This window comes from Colossoma macropomum, unplaced genomic scaffold (genome assembly GCF_904425465.1).
Source record: "Colossoma macropomum unplaced genomic scaffold, Colossoma_macropomum, whole genome shotgun sequence".
Taxonomy (NCBI): Eukaryota; Metazoa; Chordata; class Actinopteri; order Characiformes; family Serrasalmidae; genus Colossoma; species Colossoma macropomum.
Genome location: NW_023494793.1, coordinates 22,041,531 through 22,065,238, shown reverse-complemented (window position 1 = coordinate 22,065,238; position 23,708 = coordinate 22,041,531). Strand labels below are relative to the sequence as shown.

The 23,708-nt window shown below is 38.8% G+C and overlaps 2 protein-coding genes across 2 annotated transcripts in view; one reads left to right on the top strand and one right to left on the bottom strand.

Moving 5' to 3' along the window:
- cux2b (cut-like homeobox 2b) overlaps window positions 1-4,081 on the bottom strand; it is a 164,144-nt gene extending 160,063 nt beyond the window's left edge. Inside the window, exon 1 of the mRNA XM_036578838.1 lies at window positions 3,616-4,081. Coding sequence (XP_036434731.1) covers window positions 3,616-3,678 — 63 coding nt within the window. The 5' untranslated portion in view covers window positions 3,679-4,081. The remainder of the gene's footprint in view (window positions 1-3,615) is intronic.
- Window positions 4,082-10,637: 6,556 nt separating this feature from the next.
- Window positions 10,638-19,833, top strand: myl2b (myosin, light chain 2b, regulatory, cardiac, slow). Its single transcript, XM_036578030.1, has 7 exons — window positions 10,638-10,739; window positions 11,992-12,081; window positions 15,864-15,939; window positions 16,658-16,762; window positions 16,946-17,024; window positions 19,323-19,371; window positions 19,543-19,833. The coding sequence occupies exons 1-7, from the start codon at window positions 10,737-10,739 to the stop codon at window positions 19,645-19,647; spliced, it is 507 nt and encodes a 168-aa protein (XP_036433923.1). The 5' UTR covers window positions 10,638-10,736; the 3' UTR covers window positions 19,648-19,833.
- The last annotated feature ends 3,875 nt before the right edge of the window (window positions 19,834-23,708 follow it).

Sequence of the window (23,708 nt, the reverse complement as noted above, 5' to 3'; positions counted from 1 at the left end):
CAATTCTTGCACAGGGACGCATAAAACCAAGGCATTTGAGACTATCATGCATATGATAGCAAGCGGATGGTGCTACTGCAGCGTGATTTGCACTTAATCTGAAGTTTAGCACATTTTCTCTAATTTAACCAAGTTCCTCTTGCTTCCTGTCTTATTTTTTCCAGTTCATTTCTTAAGCACATTCACGTTCAGTCTGAGTCTGAGATTTTGTGCTCGGATACCTCCGCGGCTACAGCAGACTGTGAGAGAACAGCGCATTTCATGACTGACGGAGCAGTGGTTTAGCATCTATTATCCGTGCATGTGTAATTTTAAAGGGTATGAATCAAAGGGAATGGGAACCCAGTGCAAAATGCAAAAAAGAGGCCAATAAAATATTCATAGACCTCTGTCAAAACAATTACGGACCTATTATAACGGTTAAATATGACACTTGGAGAATGTGAGGAGCATTTACCTCCCACCTAAGAGGGTAGCGCAAAGGTCTGGGCAATTTCTCGAAGAAATGCTCCTTTGAGTACACCGTAAAACAATGGAACATATGATGTGTTTATGATCTACTGACCAGTGTTTAAAACCTAAAAGCTGCCTGCTTTTTTTGATGTTGCAGTCAAGCCTGGATTTACAGTGCAGAGCATAAGCTACTCAAAAACACACCATTCAGCCACATAGTTTGCCACCTGTTCAACACAGTTTGGAGAGTTATAACATTTGGGTTTGTATGTCCAAAAACCATTTCAACATGATTCCACAAAAATGTGTGGTGCTGACAGGGCATTTGGTCGCTGCATTCAGCTCACACTTAATAAGCCTCGAATTGTCACCATGTGCAGGTGAGCGCATCAATAACCTACACCAGGTGCAACCTAGACAAACTCAAGAAACAAAGTAAAGCCTCAGGGCTTGGATGTGCAAATGTGTGCATTTCAAAAAGCTTACAGCGTGACAGGAAGCACACTACGGAGCGTCTAACAACAGTATAGTGGTCCGATCTAAAACAAGATCTACCATCTGAATCGTTACGTGGCTTCCCAACAGCGTCTGCCATTCACGTTTACATGCCACCATCTAAACGAGCTTGAACTAGATATGGACAGTGTGACATAACGTTTGTCTTTGTAGGTAAAACAATACATCAAACAACAAGCAGTCTCAGTGCAAAGAATGAACATGAATGGCAGTTTTGCAATTCATCTTAAAAACATAAGCCTTGGAACAATGTTACAGATTTCAGAACTTTCTTATTCTATCTGAGAATAGGATCTGGTTGTGGTGACTCTACTGGAGTAGGACAGAACAGGTTATTGGGGACACTAAAGGAAGAGTAGAAGCAGTCAGGTAGAGCAATGAGAAGACTGATATTTACAAGTCGTACTAAGTCAGATACCATTCCAAAACAGAAAAAAAGTTCTGAAATCTGTAACATTATTGCAGGACTTTATGTTAATGTTTTGAGGTAGAGATGGCATTCAGATATTTCTTCATGTAAAAAAATAAATCTGTAAACATGCAACCTCAATGCAAAGAAGGAACAATGTCTGTTCCCCATTTGCACGGCTCACCGCAAAACACTCAAATAAAGCCTCAGAATAACATTACAAATTTTAGAACTTTCTCATTCTGCTGTAGATAATGGTAACTGATTATAATGTGATATCTTTGAGGTGTCTATAATGAAGTAGGTCTGGATGGGTTAGAGGGGGCGACACTGAAGCAAAGAGTAGGAACTGTCAGGTAGAGCAATGAGAACACTGATATTTACAGGTCCTGCCAAGTCAAATACCATTCTCAGGAACAGAAAAAGAAAGTTTTGAAAACTGTAGCATTATTACAGGACTTTATTATAATGCTTTGAGGTGGAAGCGTTCAGACTGTGCTCGTCTTTGTGGGTAAAAACAATACCGTAATAATCAGTGAACACGAAACCTCAATGCAAGGAAGAAAATATATGTTTGCTTCTTGCACAGCTCTCCTAAAAACACGAAAAACAAAGCTCTGCAATAACGTCACCAAATTCAGAACTTTCTTTCTTTCTGTTTCTGAGAATGGCATCTCAGCGTGAAATGTTGTAACTAGCAGTGCCCTCATTGCTCTTACTGACTGATTCTACTCTTTGCCTTAATGTGCCCACTAACCCATTCCGTCCTGCTCCACTGTAGCCACCACAAACACTGCTTATCTCCACAAGCAACACAAATCTGCTCTCTATACGAATCAATACGTTTGCATTGTGGACGGCGACTAAAACGCTGAATGAACGGCTTCCACGAGCAAAACGACGAATCTGGAGAGGCTCGACTAGCAAAGCGGCCACACACGCACACACACACAATCCCAGCCCCCTCGAACGGCTCCTGGCATGCTCTTGTCATTGCTCATGTTACAGGACATCAATCATACTGGGGGGGCCGAGGCTGCTGCCCTCTCGCCGGCCGAGCCTGATTTACAAACATTAGCAGAGAGCAGCGATTACACGGCGCTCACACACACACACACACACACACACACACTGCGGCTGGAGGAGGCACACGGACACACGCACGCACACACACACAAAGAGACACGGCTGCGTTTTGCAAGGTGCCACACGGTGATAAAAAGCTATAGGCTACGCTGGTTTGGTCCATATAACTGTAACGCAGGATCCACTGAGCTACACAGCTTTTTGTCTCAAGAAAAAGCGAAACGCTACGCGAGACCTGAGCGAAGTCGTTAACGCACGTGTGCAAAAGAAAACAAAACATTACATTAAAAAATACAGCTGACGAAAATGTGAATGTGAGATTTGAACATCTTTTTTATCCAACAAAACAGGCTAATATACCTGAAATACACCGAAATTCCGAAGAGCAGTTCGGCAGAAGTTGTCGTTCCAGAAAAACATCATAAACTGTCATGGCTGGCTAACTATGAGAACTAAAACGTGTCAGAAAACCAGACAAAGTCCGCTATAAACTGAATAAACCGAGAAGTTCTCTCAGCACAGCCGCTCCGCCGCACGACGCAGCGGCGGTCCGTCCGTCTCCAGCGCCGCTCCATTCAAACCAACACCAACACACTGAGCACCATCACTTTCAGCACCACACGGAGCACAGCAGCAGCACAGCCCGAAACGAGCCTAAAAACGCTAAAAAAAAAAAATAAAAGCTCCTCCAAACGTTCCCACGTTTCTCCTAAAGCAGTCCGAGCCAAGCCGACCGAGCCGCGGTCGCCGGGACCGCAAACCGAGCGTAACGCTGCGGCTTTATCAAACACTCACACACGCACTCACAAAAGTTTAAGTCCTCAGAGCTAACGCTCGTTAAAAAGTGAAAAGTTTTCCCGCGCTAAAAAGCAGAAGCGCAGCGCGCGCGCGGCAATGCGCCCCGGCGGCTCGAGCCTGGAGCGCGCGCCCCCCGGTTCAGCTCGGCTCGCGCCGCCGCCGCCGCTCGCTGATCGATGAGTGAACCGAACAAAGGCTGGAACGGAGGGGGATCAATTTCTAATAAGTATCAATGCAGCGCGGCCCGCTTCACCTCACAGAGCTGCCCGGAAAGCCCGCATTTGTGGCCCCGAAGCGCGGATATTCTGTCCCGCTCGCGTTTTCCCGCAGTGAGCTGAGAGGGAGAGACTGACCTGCAGCCGCCGTAGATCAAATTTCTTCCAATATTGAAACATCGATCCCACATCGGCGGCCATCTTGGGGTATATCGAGGAGATTTTTTTTGTTTTTTTCTCTCCTCTCCCACCGGCTACAATAAATATACGGGCTGGATTCCCCTCGTTAAACGACGTCGACGCCTCGTACGCCACATGAGAGAAAGAGAGAGAGAAAGAGAGGGAAGGGGAAAAATGATGTTAGGAAAATAACAGCAGCCCTTAAAAAGAAAAATAGGGGAAAAAAAACTGAATGATGAAGGCGAGCGGAGAAAAGTGGGAGAAAAACAACACGGGCGCGTTTTCTCGCAGTCCCGGGCTTTCAGTGGACGATTGCACTTGATTTTGCTTTGGTAAAGTTATCAATACTGACGTAACGGCGTGATCGATAACGTCTGGAAACGGGAAGGAGAACAACAGAAGGATCACGCGTGCGTGGGGGGGGGGGGCTATCGCCGCGTGTGTATTAGAATGGGGGGACACTTTTAGCATGTGCTCCCCTCAGAAATGCGTGTTTATGTCAGGCGCTTGTGAAAGTTAAAGGTTTAGTGGGGATGTGAACTGTAGTCTTTTAGAAGCTGCATAAAAAAACGATGGGATTTATGTAAATAAAGGTCACCATTTATACATATTGCTGTTCTCATCTGAGTGAATAAGCAGCTTAAAAAAGCCAGTTTAGGGTAAATCCATACAACAAATACAAAGACAAGCCTATAAAATACAACACTGAAAACGACTGAATGACTGAACACATGGTAAATGTAATCTGTGGAATGAAATAATTGTGTATAGGAGTGTTAAATAATTAGTAATGTCTATCATTTTATCAGAAAGGTAGGAAAAGTGTAAGAAAACAATAGGAAGGGTATGTCAAATTAAATCCACAGGCATGTCATTTTAGCACGTTGGAAGACATAAAATGGTTCAAAAAGGTATTTCATAGGTTCTTTAGTAAAGGCAGTGGTAGAACCATGACTACCAATCAAAACATTTGAATGCATATATAGTTTTGTCCATGCTTAAATGGTTCTTCTCTTTAATGTAATATATGACTCTTTAAAGAACCTTTAAAAATGGTTCTGGATAGCACCCAGACAGGGTTGTGCTATTGTTACAAGTAACAAAACCTTTTTTTTTTTTTTGTACTACACAGAACTCTTTTTGCTAAGAGTGAGTTGGAATAGGGTTTAGCCCAAGTCACTGAGTGTTGGTTATTTCTGTGGATCATACTGTAGATGGAAGCTTTGTGAAAGGCCTTTAAGTTATATATTCTTTATTCATACATTACTTTATATCTCTGTTGCACTGCCGTTAACAGTATGTTTTCAAAGACATAACGCTTGTCAGAATGTCTGTTGATTCCATCATTTGAAATGCAAAATGTAAAAAAAACTCTTTACACACTTCTTAACATCTCTTGCTCCCTCTTGTGGTCTCACTGGCCTGTTTAAAAGCCTCAGGGCCAATGTGTAGGTTCTTAAAAATAAAGGATTAGCAGCACCGCAAGACAGTCTTACACTTCACACAGACTGAATGTCACCATCAACATAACATATTTTAAGTGGATGCATTTTGTGAATTTTTCCAGTCCTCATTCTAGCAGGTGCACCACACACAATATTAGATGCCAGAGCTACCAGACTATGAAACGTATTATTTCCTTGTATGCAGCTATTTATGAACTGATTTGATCAAAATCGCCTCATTTTCAGATAATATTCAGTTCTCAGGGTTAAATATTATGAAAGTATATGACTGTGAGCAATTACAACAGGAACACATCTGTCATTTTTCTTCTTTTTTTTCCTATTAAAATCAAACAGGGCCTACAAGTCAAGTCTATCTTTGGCTTGAAATGCGCTCACGCTTTACAAACCACCTAGGGGATACATTATAGGTGCTTATTAAAAGTTTCAGTTTTATTGCCTTTTATTTATGGCTTCAGGGGGAATCGAGTGCATCAGTCTCATAAGAAGGCAATAATGTATCCTGTTTTCATATGGTTCATTGTTAAATTTGAAATTTAAATAAGTGCTGATATACAAGCCGGATGCACCAACACATATTACTTTTGTCTGAATCTAAATATGGAAATATTTGGAGGGTGCGCCCACCGCCCTCCCCATGTCATTTGCTCAGAACAATGAAACAATGAGAGTTAGGCATTTTCAAGGATTTTCTGGGCAGTGCTGCACTCCCCAGTGCCAGAGGTGACTCAGTGGGATTTGGTGATATGAAATGGCATGCAGTTTTGAATAAAACGAATATACTGAGATACGCCATCATCTTTGACACACGCTGTAATCTAGTGCTAATACAATATTTAGAATGAACATCATCAGACAGCAGCAGTTTTGGGCCAATGCTATAAGTTCTGTGTCCTCAAAACACACAGATGTTTGACTATGCCTGGACAAATCGTTCCTGGAATATTTAGAAATGGAGTTGAACTCTGATGTATTGATTGTCTCTCGGGTCCAAAAGGCATCAAAACAGGTGCCTGCAGGTGAACAACACATCTCAATGTAAAATATTGACAACGGCCCATTCTCTCCAACTGTACACGAGATTTATGCATTTTAACATTTCACATGCAGGCAGCAAATTATCTGCAGGATGTTATACTGTACGCCTTCTCTTTGTCACATAACCACAATGGAGCAATTTACTTAAAAGTGCAGTACCTCTCCAGTATGACCTTTCCACTGTGAAAAAGGAACGGATTTCTCAAGCTCCTAACGTCATACATTCATACTACCTGTTATACAAATGAATCTTTCTTAATATGTATAACCCCAACCAAGGTCTACATACATCTTGCTACAATTGTAAGTACTTCACAATTTTCAGAAAAGAACTTTCCTCTTCTTTTCTTGTTTAAGGGTCATTGTCATAAATTCACCAGTTTCATATTGAAAATACAAAGTATGGCCAAAATTATGCAGACACCTGACCATCACATATATATGAGTTTATTGGACGTCTTATTCCAAAACCATGGGCATTAATATGGACACCACCACCACTACTTTCACTCTTCTGGGAAGGCTTCCCACAAGATATGGAGTGTGTCTGTGGAATTTGTGCACATTCAGTCAAAAGAACCTTTGGGAGTTCAGGCACTGATGTTGGATGAGAAGGCCTGGCTCGCAGTCAATGTCCCACTTCATCCCAAAGGTGTTCAGTGGGGTTGAGGGGCTGAGGTCAAGACTCTGTGCAGGCCACTGGAGTTCCTCCAGACCAAACTCATCAAACCATGTTTTTATGGACTTCGCCTTTTGCACAGGGACACAGTTATGTTGGAAAAGGAAAGGGGCCTTCCCCAAACTGCTGCCACAAAATTGTAAGCATATAATTGTTTAAAATACCTTTGTATACTGTAGCATTAACATTAACCTTCACTGGAAAGGAAGGAGACCAAGCAACCAAACCTGCATTTTCCTTGCCAGTTCACAGGAGTTACTTGACACTGAACATTCACTGAGCACTTTATTAGGTACATGGCTTGTATCTACACTCACTGTCCATTTTATCTGCTCCACTTACCATAGGTGCACTTTGCAGTTCTACAATTACAGATTTTTCGCATCATTTGTTATCACAACTTTACCTCATTCATCAATGATAAGGACACCCACAAGACCACCACGGATCAGGTATTATTTGTGTGGTAGATCATTCTCCACCAACCAAAACTATCCAGCCAACAGCATCATGTGGGCAGAATCCTGTGACCACTGATGAAGGACTAAAGGATGCAGCAACAGATGAGCTACTGTTTCTGACTTTACATCTACGAGTTGAACCAACAGATAGGAGTGTCTAACAGAGTGAACAGTGAGTGGACACAGTGTTTAAAAACTCCAGCAGCACTGCTGTGTCTGATCCACTCGTACCAGCGCAACACACACTAACACGTCAGTGTCACTGCTGTGCTGAGAATGTTTAACAAAGTTTATTTTGTTAGCTTTAAGCAAGTAGAGTGTAAAAATTAACTTGTTCATATTGTTCAATAGCACCGCTGTGCTACATGATGCTATTCTGTCTCACAATGCTGTGGTCCACTGCAGCCATTTTAATAAATACAACAGCGCAATGACAGAATCAGCAAATGAGAGTCTTCTGATTTAAACATAGAATTAGTACCCAGAAAATGACCCTTTCTTCACAGATGAGAAATTTCTAGGTTAAAAAGCTGAATTAAAGTATTTCCTCCACTCATGAGCACAGAGCACAGGAAAGTGTATTAAACTGAGAAAAAAGAATAAAATATGTCTCCATTAAGGGGCCTTGCCCAAACCCTGAAAAACAGCCTCAGACCATTATCCCTTTTCCACCAAACTTTACTGTTGGCACTATGCCTTCCAGTAGGTAAAGTTCTCCTGGCATACACCAAACACAGATTCGTCCATCAGACTGCCATATAGTGAAACGTGATTAATCACTCCAGAGAACATGTCTCCACTGCTCCAGAGTCCAGCAGCAGTGTATTTTACACCATTCTAGCTCATGCTTGGCATTGTGCATCGAGATCTTAGGCTTGTGTGCAGCTGCTCGACAATGGAAGCTCATTTAATGAAGCTCCTGGTGCACAGTTCTTCTGCTGATGTTGATTCCAGAGGCAGTTTAGAACTGTATATTGAGTGATTCAGGTGATTTTTACACACTGTGCACTTCAGCACTCGGGCAGCCCTGCTCTGTGAGTGGGGTACCACTTTGTGGTTGTGCTGTTGTTGCTCCTAGTCACTTCTTTTCCACAATAACTGCACTTACAGTTATCAGATCTAGCAGAGCAGAAATTGTGCATGATTTAATGTGTAGCAATGGATGTGACAGAAACACAAGTGCTCAATAATTAGAAGGTGTCCATATACTTTTGGCCAGTGTAAAGAGCATATACCTTGGCATACATAAATATTCAGCAGTCATCCAAAGGGTATGAGGTGTGGATAAGAGTATATTGCCAAGCACCTCTTCAAGGAATTCTAAGAATAAATGTGTCCCACTCTCTCATCATGCTTTTGACTGAGACATGGGTTGAATCGCTTCTAGACATGATGTGAAGGCTCTATTTATATCTATTGTGTATGACATAAGCATGCTTACTTTAAGCATTCCTCAAAAAAACAGTAATCAGTTATTTAAATGATATATTTCACTTGTTTGATGTGACACAACGTATATTTACAGAGCCAACACTATACTTCATAATTAAAAAGCATATTGCTGTGCTTTACTTATAAATTTGCATTTATTTATATCAGTGCATTTACAACCAGTTTCTGTGTTTTATCAACTACTGTGTACATACACACACGATTCCTGCCATAAGATTTGATAGGAAACTGATAGGAAATGATGATGTATTTGCATTGGAAAATATGGCTGTGTACCTTAAAGGGGAACTCTGATTTTTAAAAAATTGTCCACAATGAATAAAATGTAAGTAAAGCCATGGTATATTTGTATTTTAAATTCTCTCATTGTGGAGAGGTACACACAAGGTGTTGTAAGGCAAAATAGTACCCAAAGGATTTTTTTTTTAATTTGTGACTACTTCAATATTATCATTTCATAGAAAAACTCAGAAGACAGATGCACATAGCCTCACTTGACGTTTTGGATAGCAAATAAAGTGGCTGAATTGCTTTGAACCCCTGGTTCCTATCACTTACCGTAAGTTTCTCTAAAATGCACCATTCAATATTAAATCACTCTGAATGACTTCTCAACTATTAAGCGATGCAGAAATTTTAGAAATATCAGTGAAACCCCCCTTTATATTGCATAAAAATGGCAAACATTTTAAAAATGACATTTTTACTCAATAAAGCAAAAATGGCAGATTGAAAAGTACATTTACAATTGGTCAGGCATTAAGTTAGCCTGCTGGTTCCCAATGTGGAGGCCTAAACCTAACATACGTAAATTCTTGGCCAAGCTTTTATTTCATAGGCACAATGCAGCAGTAATGTATAGAGTGTACATAATGTAAAAGATGTAAAGCTGAACAAGTCAATTGCAGGATTGGTATATGAAAATAACTATGTACAATTATTCATTTTATTCAATTCATGAAAATAGTAAGTGACACAGTCATAGAGGCACACAAAAACTACTTTAAGCCTCCATTAGCCGCACCAACCTTACAAACCTTACAAGTGCAACACTCTTTCATAAAAAACACTAATAAAACTGTGACACAGGTAGAAGAGAATAATTAAATAGTGTAGGAAAATATTATTTTTTAACTGGGCCAGAAAGAAGAAAGAAGTATGAAACTACCACTGAGGACCCAGGTTCCCAAAGCAGTAGGAAATCAGCCTAGCTTGCTTCTCATAGATGGCTTTGTCAGGCATCCCCTGGTAGAAGATCTTAGTTGCCTTGAAGGGGTGTATGCCGGTTGCCCAACCCACGGGCACTGGCGACAGCCGCGAGAGAGAGTGGGAAGGTAGTGCCCATGGATCGGACAACTGGCACAGGGTGCAATTCTGAATCACTGTTAGAGTATAGTGAGGAGCACTGTCTTTCAGAACTTAGAATGCAATAACTATAGTTTTGTATTGCCGACTAGGAACCACTGGAGAAATCTCAGTAGAGCAGTCATATGACAAAATCAGGGTAATCTTAACAGTCTCTACTGGAGATTGCACGTTTTTAGTAACATCAAGCTCTGTGATATTAAGCAATGTGTGTAACATATAGTCTATAACATTGACTCATACCAATCGATTGTTTCTGTATTCATCCTGGAGACGACCCAAACCAACAATGCAGTGGAGAAAACTGACCAATCCAAACAAGTGGTCATCTGACCTAAACTAGAAGACTTATAACCTTCCAGAAACATTTCAATACGCATCTGCTCTGCTATGTGTCTAAGCCCCATTGCTTGATACTCTAAACCCCGTTCAGTCAGGATTCCTACAACAGACAAGTGGTTAAGGCACACTGTCGGCTACCTGGACATGCACCATGAAATATTTATAGCAAAGGGGTAGGACAAGGATGGGGAGTGAGACTATATAAAATCATCATTGTCCCCTCTCTGTAACACTCACAAGTGCTGCTTTTCATATTGGAGTCCTTTGACCACAGCTATGGTGAGTGCATTTCATCTTTAGCAAGGTCTTATCTTCATCATTAGCTTTTGCATAGCTTTCCTTAGAATGTCTACTTTCTTTTCATATGTTCAGCAAAGGCTTTTAATTCTGTCTCTTTTTTGTAAAGAAAAAACTTCCAATGGATTCAAACAAGAACTTTGGAGATTTATACATGTAGTCCATTGGTTGGTTTAATGAGATAAACAGTGATGTTCTTGAAGACATTTGTGTGATAAAGTTGTTTCACATTACATATACACTCTTTAAAAAGATGGTGCTTCAGTGGTTCTTTAGTTAAGAAAGTAGTTTTATATAAAACCATGAACACTTGAAGAACCAAAAAAGATTCTTTGCATCATGAATCTGCATCATCTTCAGATTGATGGACAATGTGCATGAATGTGCTATAGACGGTTCTATATAGAACCTTTTTGAAAAATTGTTCTATATAGCACCCAAAAGCATTCTTACATTGTTACAAACTTGACATAATTTTCAAAAAGGTTCTATATTGAACCATCTACAGCACATTCTCCATCAGTCTGAAGAACCCTTTCATAATGCAAAGAACCCTTTATTCATGCACAGGGTTTTTCAAGTGTTCATGGTTCTATATAGAACGATTTTCTTTACTAAAGAACCCTTGAAGTACCATCTTTTTTAAGAGTGTGTAAGACATGTCTTGCTGTTGTATGTCAATGTGTCAAGACGTATTTAAGCAATTTGTTTTGTGATTTGGCCCAAGAAACTTGCATTAGCTTTGCAAGTCGGAGGATATTGACTCATTACTCAGGATAAACTTGTTCATTATTGTGGAAAATCTGCGCTCTGCTCCACAGCAATTCTTTGACCTCTACTTCTACACCGCAGCTGTTAGGATGTAATCCACACACCACCGACAAGCAGCTGTCTGTGCTGCCACAGATCTAGGAGTATGATGTCACTGAGCAGAAATGCATTCTCCGCTGTTTTCCTGGTTCTGTGGCAGCAATGTAAATAGTTGAGAATAATCCCTGTCTTCATAGGATTACCACTCAAACACTGCTCAAAGCTGGGCCTGTCAAAAGCCAGCGCCAGAGTGTAATCCCACATCTGATCCACAGGCTGAGCCTGAGAGGGGACCACTCCCTCACTGTGCTAATTATAAATCCTACTCAAACATTTCCACTAGTTCTCTAGATCTGAAACAGACCAAAAAGATGTTTGGTGTTAACACTAAAGTAAATAAATGACTATACTTCTTTCTATCTAGGCACCTAAGAAGGCAAAGAAAAGGGCAGAAGGGGCCAACTCCAATGTCTTCTCCATGTTTGAGCAAGCACAGATACAGGAGTTCAAAGAGGTACACATGAAGTCTGGTACAATTTAATTTACAGCGTATTCACACTTAGCAGGTTTGGTTTGATTAAAATGAACTCTATTTAGTTTGAACTAGAGATGCACTCAGCTTTTCTCTTCAGATACTGATTCCGATACCGGAACTACCAATCGTATATCAGTGCTTTTTTTTTAACTTAAATTCTGCATATCTCACTGTGTCTAACAAGAGGCTGTAAATAGAGCAAAAGAGCAAATTAATAAAGAGTGACGTATTACAAAAAATGTATTAATATCGTCACAAGAAAAACAACCATCTCTAAAATAGTAACTTTACAGGAGAGGGCAAAAACACTTACCTTTCAATGTAAGTTAATGTAAAGAGATTTTAGTCCAAGTGATTTTAAAGCATTTCTATTGGTCCATTCATCATGAAATTTTACAACGTACATACAACGTACAGGACAGCTGGCGTGTTGAAATGTTGTAGAAAAGTTAAAATCAACAAAAATAGAGATACATGGTTTTCTTTGGAGTTGGACGACATGCTTCTGGATAATGCAACAGCAAAATAAACAGTAATTATAATTCCAGTGTGAACTTTTTTAGTGCAATAGCAAAGTTGTAAAATCTAAACATAAAAAAGTTGTATATGCTGAGTTTAACCCTCAAAACTTTAGCTTTCCAAATATTACAAGTTTCTGTGCTACTAGTAGCTGTATCAAGTGTAAAATATCTCCAAATTGCAGATTTATTATTAGCCAGCATGAGTCGTGTTGCTTGTTCTGATAGCTGATGTTTAAACTCAGGATTTTTACAAACACTGAAGCACCTTCATTATTAAGTTCATATTTAACCACAACATTTTTACTCTAACTTTTTAGTCTATGAAACTGACCTTAATACAAAACACTCACAAAGCTGATACAGTACAGGGAAATGTTCCTGTGTGTCAGTTTTATTCTGATGCACAGCAGCACAGAGAAACAGAGAGGTCTATGAGCTTTCTGTTCTGTTAATAAAAACATTGTGTTTCTGATATTTATCACATTTTGGAGTAATGCGCTTTAAGCGAAGAGCCATGCGGCTCAGAGACGGTAGCGAATGTGTATCAGACACATCTGGCCGATATCCAATTTGTTTATTAAGGTCAGTATCGTTGCCAATCCGATCCAGACTATCGGATCATTGCATCACTAGTTTGAACCATTCAAATAGAATGAACTGCTGTCACTTCTCAACATACCTTATTTGGTGTGTCTAACAGACTAATTTCTGACCCTGTTTTGACTTGCGCATGCGTTTGCTCATCTCTTCTAGAGATCTTAGTCAGTTATTAGCCATTCAAAACTACTGTAAAATACTCCATATAAATAAATATGATACCACTCATCAATTATGTTAAACAGTTTTATGAAAAAGTCAGAGAACACATTCATTTATTTAACTTCCAGTCACATACTGTAAAACATATTTCACAGAAAATTACACAGAAGCCTCAACAACTAATATAATATCAATATTTTCAGCATTTGGTGTTTGCTTTTATTGCAGCTTCCATTCTTATCAGGAGACTTTTTTTAAAGAATTTTTTTCAAAGAAATTTGCAGTGATGTTTTTCCACACCTCCAAAGTTCAGTTTTCGAAATTGGTTGCATTTTCTGCTTCTCATGATCAAAAGCAATCCCAAACATATTTAATAATGTAATAAGGTCTGACCTCAGGGGTGGTCAGTACGTTGTTCTGGAAAGAACATCAGGTTTTTTGTTTGATTTGCAAATTGTCTTCTTTTTTTGTCTATTTCTTTTTCTCTGTAATGACTTCTTGACAGCTACACATACATTCTACACATACATTGCGCTGGGCTGTCTACTCTCTCTCATTGATGAAAGCTTTAAGTACTGTTTATTTGATGGTGACAGTTTCAGTGGTCTACCAGGTGTTACATAGTTGTTGGAAGTCCCATTATCTCATACTTCAGTTTTGTTTTGTTTTTTTGCTTATTTTCCTTTGACTTTTCTTTTCTTATGCAAGTAGATTATCTTATATCTGATCTCTCAGAAATAAAAGAAATAAAAGAAATAAAAAGTTTGGAGAAATAAAAGATTAATCAATAAATTAATTTCATTTATACTGGAAATTAAATAAACAAAGGGTGGTCTCTGACTTTTGCGCAGTATTGTGTATTAATGTGGCATGTTTTTTGACATTTATAAGCAGTAAGACAATCAAAGCCATGTGTTTACAGAGTGATTTCAACCTGCTTGCCTTTGTGGGGAAAACCACAGTAATGCATGGCCTCTTAAGGCTTATTGCTTTAGAATATCACAAGACAAAGATAAAGCATACAAAAGGGTCCGGCCCAAACAACATTTTACAGGCTTTGATTATGTGTTGGTATTTCCAAACCAGTACTCAAATTGTTCTCAGAATAAACCTTAAGAACAACAACATTTATATTTTATAATTAACCATAGCCATAACACAAGTATGTCTGTTACTGCAGTTCAAAATATATCCAGTAGGCCACAACTGTGAATTACCTGCCAGGCTGAAGCCTGTATATAATTTATAAGTGTTTCGTTGATGCATTTTTAAGACAATGTTTTATTTATTTACTCAAGTTTTTTGGGTAGTATGTTGTTTTTTTTTTACCATAGAAAGCTGTACCAACATTCAGGCTGAGTTAAGCTCGGTCATTCGGTTCTTGCTTCACAGCTTAAAGAGTCGCTGGCTACAGCGCATGAGTTCATATGATGGCAAGAGTACCAGCCTGTTTTTGCACATTTATACTGAGCATTTTTTTTTACCATCCGATAATTTAAAGTGCTCCCATCTTTTCCTAGGCATCTGCACTCTGTTAGCTAAACAGCCTTGTGCAAAGCGTGAAAAAGATTAAGCTTCCACATACTAAACAGAGAACCAGATACCAATTTAAGAAATGAATACTCGAGTAATCAAATTATTCTGGATGGCCCTACATGGTTCATAAAGATCGCTAGATATTATCCCAGTAATTGTAAGCAAATGTATGCCATAAAATCTGGCCAATCAATTGTGCCTCTTTTATCCATATGACTTGGAATGCTAAGCAAACCAGAACTAAATCACAACACTATCATTTCCATCTACTAGTGTAGATGAACGTAATGAGACTACAAATGTAAAGCAGTCTTCTCTACATTTACTTGGAGCAGTTCTAAAAGCTCTAAACTACAGTGTGAGTTTTGCGTATGGCACTTCAGTGTTACCGTTTAACACCACTGGTGAATAATTCAAAGTCTGTCAGGTGCCATTAGAGCAGTGAGGTGATTTACACTCTGAACACACACATACACACATTCTTACTCGCACTTACGCACACACACACATACTGTCAGCCGTCTGAAAGTTGGGTGGAAAATAGAGAAGGACAGACATTCTTCCAAGTATCAAGGCGACCGTGGAAAGAGCACGACAAACAGGATAAACGTGAAGCTAATCCGAGATGGCAGTGATGGACACGCACACACACACACTTCCCCTCTTTCTACTCTCCTTCGCTCACCTACACACAAACACACCTAACTGCAAACACACAAACAGCTAAAAAGGAGAGCGGCTACAAGCAGAAGAAAAATAGAGTCAGCCTCAGCTAGAAAAAAAGAGAGAGAAAGGGAGAAAAAGCATCAGAAGGAAAGGTTGGCAGAGTTTGTAAGGAAAGCCATGAATACAGCTTTGCAGTTCAGTTACTCTGCTGCAACACCCATCAGTTGTCTTCCTCTCTTTATTTCCCTCTCTCTCTCTGTCCCCGTTCAACTGCCACAGGCCTTCACCATTATGGACCAGAACAGAGATGGATTCATCGACAAGAATGACCTGAGAGACACATTTGCAGCGCTCGGTGAGCAAACTAAACCTCCACTAGTCACCACAAAGTATCACATAGTGTTGGGGTTTCAAAACAGTATCGAAAACGAAAAATTAATGTTGAAAACAGTGTAAAACAATTTAAAACTGTATCAGCAATACATCACAGAGTCTCTTCCAAAGGTTCTCTTATTTGTCATCTTTCACGGAGACCACAGTCAATGATCACAACTAGGCATCTGGGTGCATCCAATCAGAGTAAAGTGGGTGGGGAGGGAGGTGGCTTATGCTATGCATCCTGAACTATCATCACATAACAATAATGATTTTTAGTTTTAGTGGTATTATCAGATAATATCTTGGTTAGCTTCAATTTCGCATTTGATAGGTCTTTCAGATTGTTTTAAAAGACTTATTCAAATTATATTAAAACTAAATACAGAGTCGATCCTGGAGATCTTGCTGGTTAATGTTTACAATGCTGTGTAAGGCTCCCTTTGGTTTAGAGTAGCAATACTCAGTGAGCATGAGTTGATTTACTTAACTAAAGCAAACTTAAACATCATCTGATACCATGATACTGTAATATACATGGAAAACACTGATATTGAATTGAATTTAGGAATGAATTTAGCCCTATTGGCCTTTGGAATGGGGATGTAGAAAGTGTGTGTGTGTGTGTGTGTGTGTGTGTGTGTGTGTGTGTGTGCGTGTGAAGGGCTTTGACCTCCTAACACTCTGTGGTGCTGCAGGTCGGCTGAATGTGAAACAGGAGGAGATTGATGAGATGTTGAAGGAGGCTCCTGGACCCATTAACTTCACCGTCTTCCTCACCATGTTTGGAGAAAAGCTCAAAGGTAAGGGACAGTGGGAGAGTGGCCTGCGATTGTACTTGGAAAATAAACACAAAACAAAATCTCAAAAGTAAAATGAACCCCTATGGAAAATGTAGCCAAAATGCTTCATGTGAAAAGAAAATCACAACAAAATCTGCAATTTATGTACCATTATTTCAACACACTCTGTATTTCTGTGATTAGGTGCAGATCCAGAGGAGACCATTCTGAATGCCTTTAAAGTCTTCGACCCTGAGGGGAAAGGATATTTGAAAAAGGATTTGTGAGTAACCTTATTAGATTAGTGAGTGATAAAAATGAAGACTGTGTGATTCATCCTCATAGTCTATACCAGGGGTGCCCAAATATAAATGAAGGTAGGTAGGGTTCAAATCATGTTTTTAATGTTATTTTACAAGACTACACTATATTTTGGTATTGTTTGTTCTTTCAATAGGTGGGGGGTGGGGTTAGGGTAACTTTCTAGCGGGCTGAAAGTTGGGCAGCCTTGGACTGTACAGTCTCAAGACTGTAGTGTTGAACTTTAAATGGAGCTTTTATGGCTGTTATGGTTGCAAGATTTAGGGTGATATCTGTACATAACCTACAATGTGAACACACAGAAGAGGTTTCCTATTACATTATTAACACTTTTCATAACTATTACTACTAAAATAATATATAGACATACCATTCTTCCATTAAAACAAAATATTCTATAAAAACTTCAATTAAAACTTTGACTTCTATAAAATACTCAGAATTATTTTAGTTTTCTAGCCATGCATTTTTCTCAACAGATCACAGATTGTGTAAAAAACCATCTACAACACCGAGTACTACAACTAAAACTGAATCTAAAATGCAATCCCATTTCCAAAAAAGTTGGGATGCTGTGCAAAATGTAAATAAAAACAAAATGCAATGATGTGCAAATCATTTAGACCTTATATTTAATTTAAAATAGTATAAAGACAACATATCAAATGTTAATACAGAGAAATTTTACTGTTTTTTGAAAAATATATGCCCAGTTTGAATTTGATGCCAGCAACACATTCCAAAAAGGCTGGTAAAAGTGTAATGCTAAAGAAAAACCTGGTGGTTGATTGACAACAGGTCAGTAACATGACTAGGTATAAAAAAGCATCTCAGAGAGGCTGAGTCTTTCAGAAGTAAAGATGAGGAGGGGTTCACCAGTCTGTGAAAGACTGCATGATCAAATAGTGCAGCAATTCAAGAATAACATTTCTCAACATTAAATAGCAAAGAACTTTTGCTTTTCAACATCTACAGTGCATAATAACATTTAAAAAATGATTTAGAGAATCTGGAGAAATCTCTGTATGTAAGGGACAAGGCCAAAAACCAGTATTTGCTGGCCGTGATCTCTGGGCCCTCAGGCGGCACTGCATTGAAAACAGACATGATTCTATGGTGAAAATCACTGCATGAACTCAAAAACACTTCTGATAACCACTATCTGTGAACACAGTTTGTCGCTGCATCCACAAATGCAAGTTAAAACTCTAAAACGCAAAGAAGAAACCACATATGAACAGGATCCAGAAATGCCGCCACATTCTCTGGGCCCGAGCTCATTTAAAATGGAAAATGGAAAAGTGTCCTGTGGCTTGACAAATCAACATTTGAAATTCTTTTTGGAAATCATGGACACTGTGTCCTCTGGACTAAAGACCACTCAGCTTGTTATCAATGCACAGTTCAAAAGCCAGTATTCATGATTGTATGGGGGGTATTAGTGCGCATGGCATGGGTGATGTGCACATCTGTGAAGGCACCATTAATGCTGAACGGTATATACATGTTGTCCAGATGACATCTTTTTCAGGGAAGGCCTTGTTTATTCCAGCAAGACAATGCCAAACCACATTCTGCATGTATAACAACAGCATTGCTCCGTATTAAAAGAGTCCGGGTGCTAAACTGGCCTGCATGCAGTCCAGACCTGTCACCCACTGAAAACAATTGCCGCATTATGAAATGAAAAACACGACAAAGGAGACCGTGAACTGTTGAGCAGCTGAAATCCTATATCAAACAAGAACAAGAAAACATTTAACTTTCAAAACTACAGCTATTAGTCTCCTCAGTTCCCAAACGCTTACAGTGTTGTTAAAAGAAGAGGTGATGAAACACATTGGTAAACATGCCCCGTCCCAACTTTCCCAAATTCAAATGGGGCAAATATTTTTCAAAAAAACAATACAATTTCTCAGTTTCAATATTTGATATGTTGTCTTTATAGTATTTTCCTTTAAAAATATGGTTTACATGATTTGCATATCATTGCGTTCTATTTTTATTTACATTCTGCACAGCGTCCCAACTTTTTTGGAAATGGGGTTGTACAAAAAAATATATGTATTCAAATAAATAAATAAATAATTGAATAAATTGAGTAAATAAACTTCCCTGAACAGTAACTGAAATTCAACAGAATCTCCCCAAGATAATGGAAAATATTTTAGGAAACAAGATTACATTAAAAAACACAAATCTATTATGACACTGGTAGCCTATAGTGATAACCACTAATAAAATTTTTATCTTTCTATAGTGTAACTGAGATGCTGACAACCCAAGCAGACAGATTCTCTCAGGAAGAGGTAAAACAACTCATTAATCTTTCATCTTTATCACATTTAATATTTTTAAAACCAACACAACAACATCTTGCCTATGTAGTGTCATAATCCCACAGTAAAAGTTCTCAGTGCATATATTGCACTGACATCCTTTCAGACTCCCAGCTCTCTGTTTTCTCTCCGTCTGTTCAGATGGAGCAGATGTTCACTGCTTTCCCACCAGATGTGGCTGGTAATCTTGACTACAAGAACCTGGTGTACATCATCACACACGGAGAAGAAAAGGACCAGGAGTAAAAACAAGCCTCGCTCCTTCTTTGGCTTCAAAGAGTTTGATGTAAAATGCTTTATTTAGTTTGTCTGCACTGGTTTCATAAAACTGGAATGTAAGTAGAAGGTGCATGGCACAGGCCTACTGTTTACTATCAAACACACAGAGTGACCTTCTATGTGAAATAAAACATGCACACGTTGTTGGCTTAACTGTTTCTATTCTTTCACTGGCTTCAGTTAGTTTTATAGATGTTGCGGAAAAAGTTTAAAGCATGTTATAATAAGAAATGATCAAGCAGCTCAAAGACAAGAATCTTTGCTGCCACCTACTGACTCTCAGTAAACTATTTATAGTTAGGTGTACACCGACCAGCTACTTTATTGGGTACACATGCTTGTTTATATACTTGATGTCCATTTTATCAAGTCCACTTACCATATAGGAGCACTTTGTAGTTCTACAGTTACAGACTGTAATTCATCTGTTTCTCTGCATACTTTGATAGCCCCATTTAACCCTGTTCTTCAATGGTCAGGACCCCCGCAGAGCAGTGTGGTGGAGACACAAGAGACAGAGTGTAAAATCTGGATTAAACAGTCTGGAAGAAGTTAGTTAACTGTAGTATTGTTAATATGCACCGAAGGCACAATATACAGTTGCATATAATCATATATTTATCCTCCCAGCAGCACAATTAGACTACTGACAGATCATGATGTTATATACATAGTATTCATATGCAAACTGTGGATTCTGGATGTATTTGGCCCAAAGATTGTTTAGTATGTAACAGGCTAATCGATCCACCTTTATTATTGACAACATGACATAATCGGTAATTATTAGATTTTAAGTTTGTACATCTTTGTAGGTTGTACCTTGTAGGTTTAACTTTGTAGTCTCAGTTGTCTGATTTTAACTTAGTTTGGTCATCTTCTCTAGACAGAAGTTGTATCTGTGCTGAGCAAACGTATGCTTTATAGTGAAGGTGCTGCAGTGTTGGTTGTGTTTGTTTGAATCCAGCTTTCTGATTGGTTCCTATTGTTTTGTATCAGGGTGGAAGTGTTGGACTATGTAGAGCAATGACTGCAAGGCTGTTAGGAATAGCCTTTAGCTGTAATGCCACTGCAGGACATTAGTTAATTGTGTGTGTGTGTAACTCCTGGTCTGAAAACAAGCCCTACTCCTGGCCTCGTCTTCCCTAAAAGAACTATTTGATCTGGTGTTCAGAATTGACTGCTAAAATAAAAATTGACATTTTTTTTCTTAGTAGAGATTCCAACAATGTCCATCTCAAATTCTTGCAAAGGAAGCCAAAAATATAAATTCTCTAGATAAGTCGGATTTTGTGGATGAGGCATACAGTTCTGGTACAAACCATTATGTACACTCAGTTTAATGGATGTGTACCTCTAACCCTCAATAAAAAGATATTCTGTATAAAAGAACTGAATTAGAAATGATTTTAAAGAAATACTACTAACTACTAAATGCTAACTACGCTGTAAAAAATGTTTCGTCCATGTAACCTAAAAACATTACTTCATGTGGCAACACGTAATCTAACTACTTTTATTCAACTCTAATAAATACTCTAAAAAAAACAATGTAATAAAAATACATCAAGTTAAAATACATCAATTCAAACCTCAAAACCACTACACATCAATTTGTCCTGTACCACTTAAAGTGTAGCTAACCAATGAAGAGAATAATTAGAATAAATAATGTTGTGTGGTACACTATATGGTCATCACACCTTATATGAGCTTGGTGTACAACCCATTCCAATGGAGTTGCCCCCTCACTCCCTCTTTATGGCTATCACAGCCTCCATATACCATTTCATCTCAGAGGTATTCAGTGGGGTTGACATTATGGCTCTTTTCAGGCCACTGGATGTCCTCCACACCCAAACTCATCAAACCAGTCATCAACAGTCATGCTGGAACAAGGAAGGGGCTTTCCCCAAACTGTTGCCACAAAGTTGGAAGCATATATTGTCTAAAATGTGTTTGTATGCTGTAGCATTAACATAACCTAACATGGAACTAAGGGGCCCAAACCCTGGAAGACAACTGCAGACCATCTTGCCTCCTCCACCAACCTTTACTGCGTGCACCGTGCATTCAAGTAGGTTAGTGTTCTAACTAATGACTGAGCCGTTGTTGTGCCTAGATACTTCCATTTTACAATAACAGCGCTTTCAGTCGACCGGGGTAATTCTAGCAGGTCAGAAATTTCAAAAGCTGACTTTTGGCAATGGTTTATAATCACTGAGCTCTTCAGTACAACCCATTCTACTAACAATTGGCCCCATTCACCAACCATTCTTAATGAGAAATTTCTTCTTAAAATCCAGGAAAAAATTCAGGAAGATTCTGATATTCCCCAGTGATTTGGGATTTGTCCCTAGGTAAGAACAGAATCTACACACACTCCTACACACACAATTCAGTGGTTTAAGAACATGTCATGAATCTGACATAGACTTTTTCTTAGGACCTTTCACAAGAACAAATCTAAGAAAAAACTTAGCAAGATATTGGTGAATGAGCCCCATTGTTTGCCTATGGAGATTGCATAGCTATGTGTTTGATTCTATTCACCTGTTAGCAATAGGTGTGGCTAAATCACCTGAAATTAATAATTAGGAGGGGTGTCCACATACTTTTATAGGCCATATAGTGTACCTCTGACTGCTATATTTGTAAAAATATACAGCAAACAAAAAAGAGCTCTTAGTACTGCTTAAGTTGAGTCTTTTGAAGACACACATCATTATCCTTTAAATGAAATGTAGCAGCTTGGAGTTCATACTCTAATTGAGCAGACTTCAATTTAACTGGTTAAATCCCAGTAAGGGATTAAGCCACATCATGGACTACACAACATTCTGAATAGACATTTTGCATTAAACAGTGTCCAGGACTACTCCTTAATGCCTGTCCAGGAAACCAACCCTATGCTTATCATTCAGGTGTTAATTACTATGTATTCTCTGGTCGGCATGTATCTAGTATGAAACCGATGTGTAAAGAGAGATGAATGGACATGTTGAACTGGCAGTAGTTCCTTAGGCTTTAAGAGGTTAAGTTCTCAGTAAATATAATAAAATGTATATAATCAAAATAAATTAGGATAATATATGATAAAATATTTTCCTAAATTTCACAGTTTTAATGGTGTAATTAATTTTCAATTTTACATCACAGTCTCTAGTTTTAGAATTTCTTTCATCAACAACATTTACTTATTTTAATAGCACACTGTAGACTGTGCTGCCCTTCCATGGCCAAGAGATGGAGCCACAAGCAAAATCATTTCAGCTCCAATGCAGAAACAAGAATACAATGTATAGTACATACGTATTTAACATACCACATGTTTATGCTTTTATTCATGTACATTTTATATATTTCTGAATAACTGCTATGCCAGTTTCAAGAAGATTTTATGTAATAAGTCTTAAAATGTCAAGTGATATACATATTAATAAAGACATAACGTACACTCTTAAAAAAAAGAAAATAGTTCTATATAGAACCTTGAACCTTGAACTTTCTGCATGACTAAAGGGTTCTCTGCGTGGTGAAATGATTCTTCAGACTGATGGACAATGTGCTGTAGATGGTTCTTTTTGAAAAGGGTTCTATATAGCACCAAAATATATATATGTATACACACACACAGACACACACACACACGCATATATAAAACAACACAACTATTTCACGATGGACTAATGTTGTCTTGCAAAACTGCCGATTACAAGAGGTGTAGGGAACCACTTCTACATTACACTGAGTTACATCTGAAGACCTGAGGTCAAAATACAGAGTAAAGAGTTATGAATGTCTGAAACCACATATTAGTACATTAAAGCGGATGCACTATAATTTGTAAAGAAGCAAGAAGTCTATCCTAGATGGACAGATAGACAGACTGCGGGACAAGAGAGCTCTTCAGGCCTGCTGTTCCAGAGGCTGACTGTAAATGAGCGCTGTGAAAAGTGTCCAAGTTGCGTAAGAGCCAGTGACGTCATGTCAGTCACAAGACTCTAGTAGTGGTTTTTCTCCGTAGC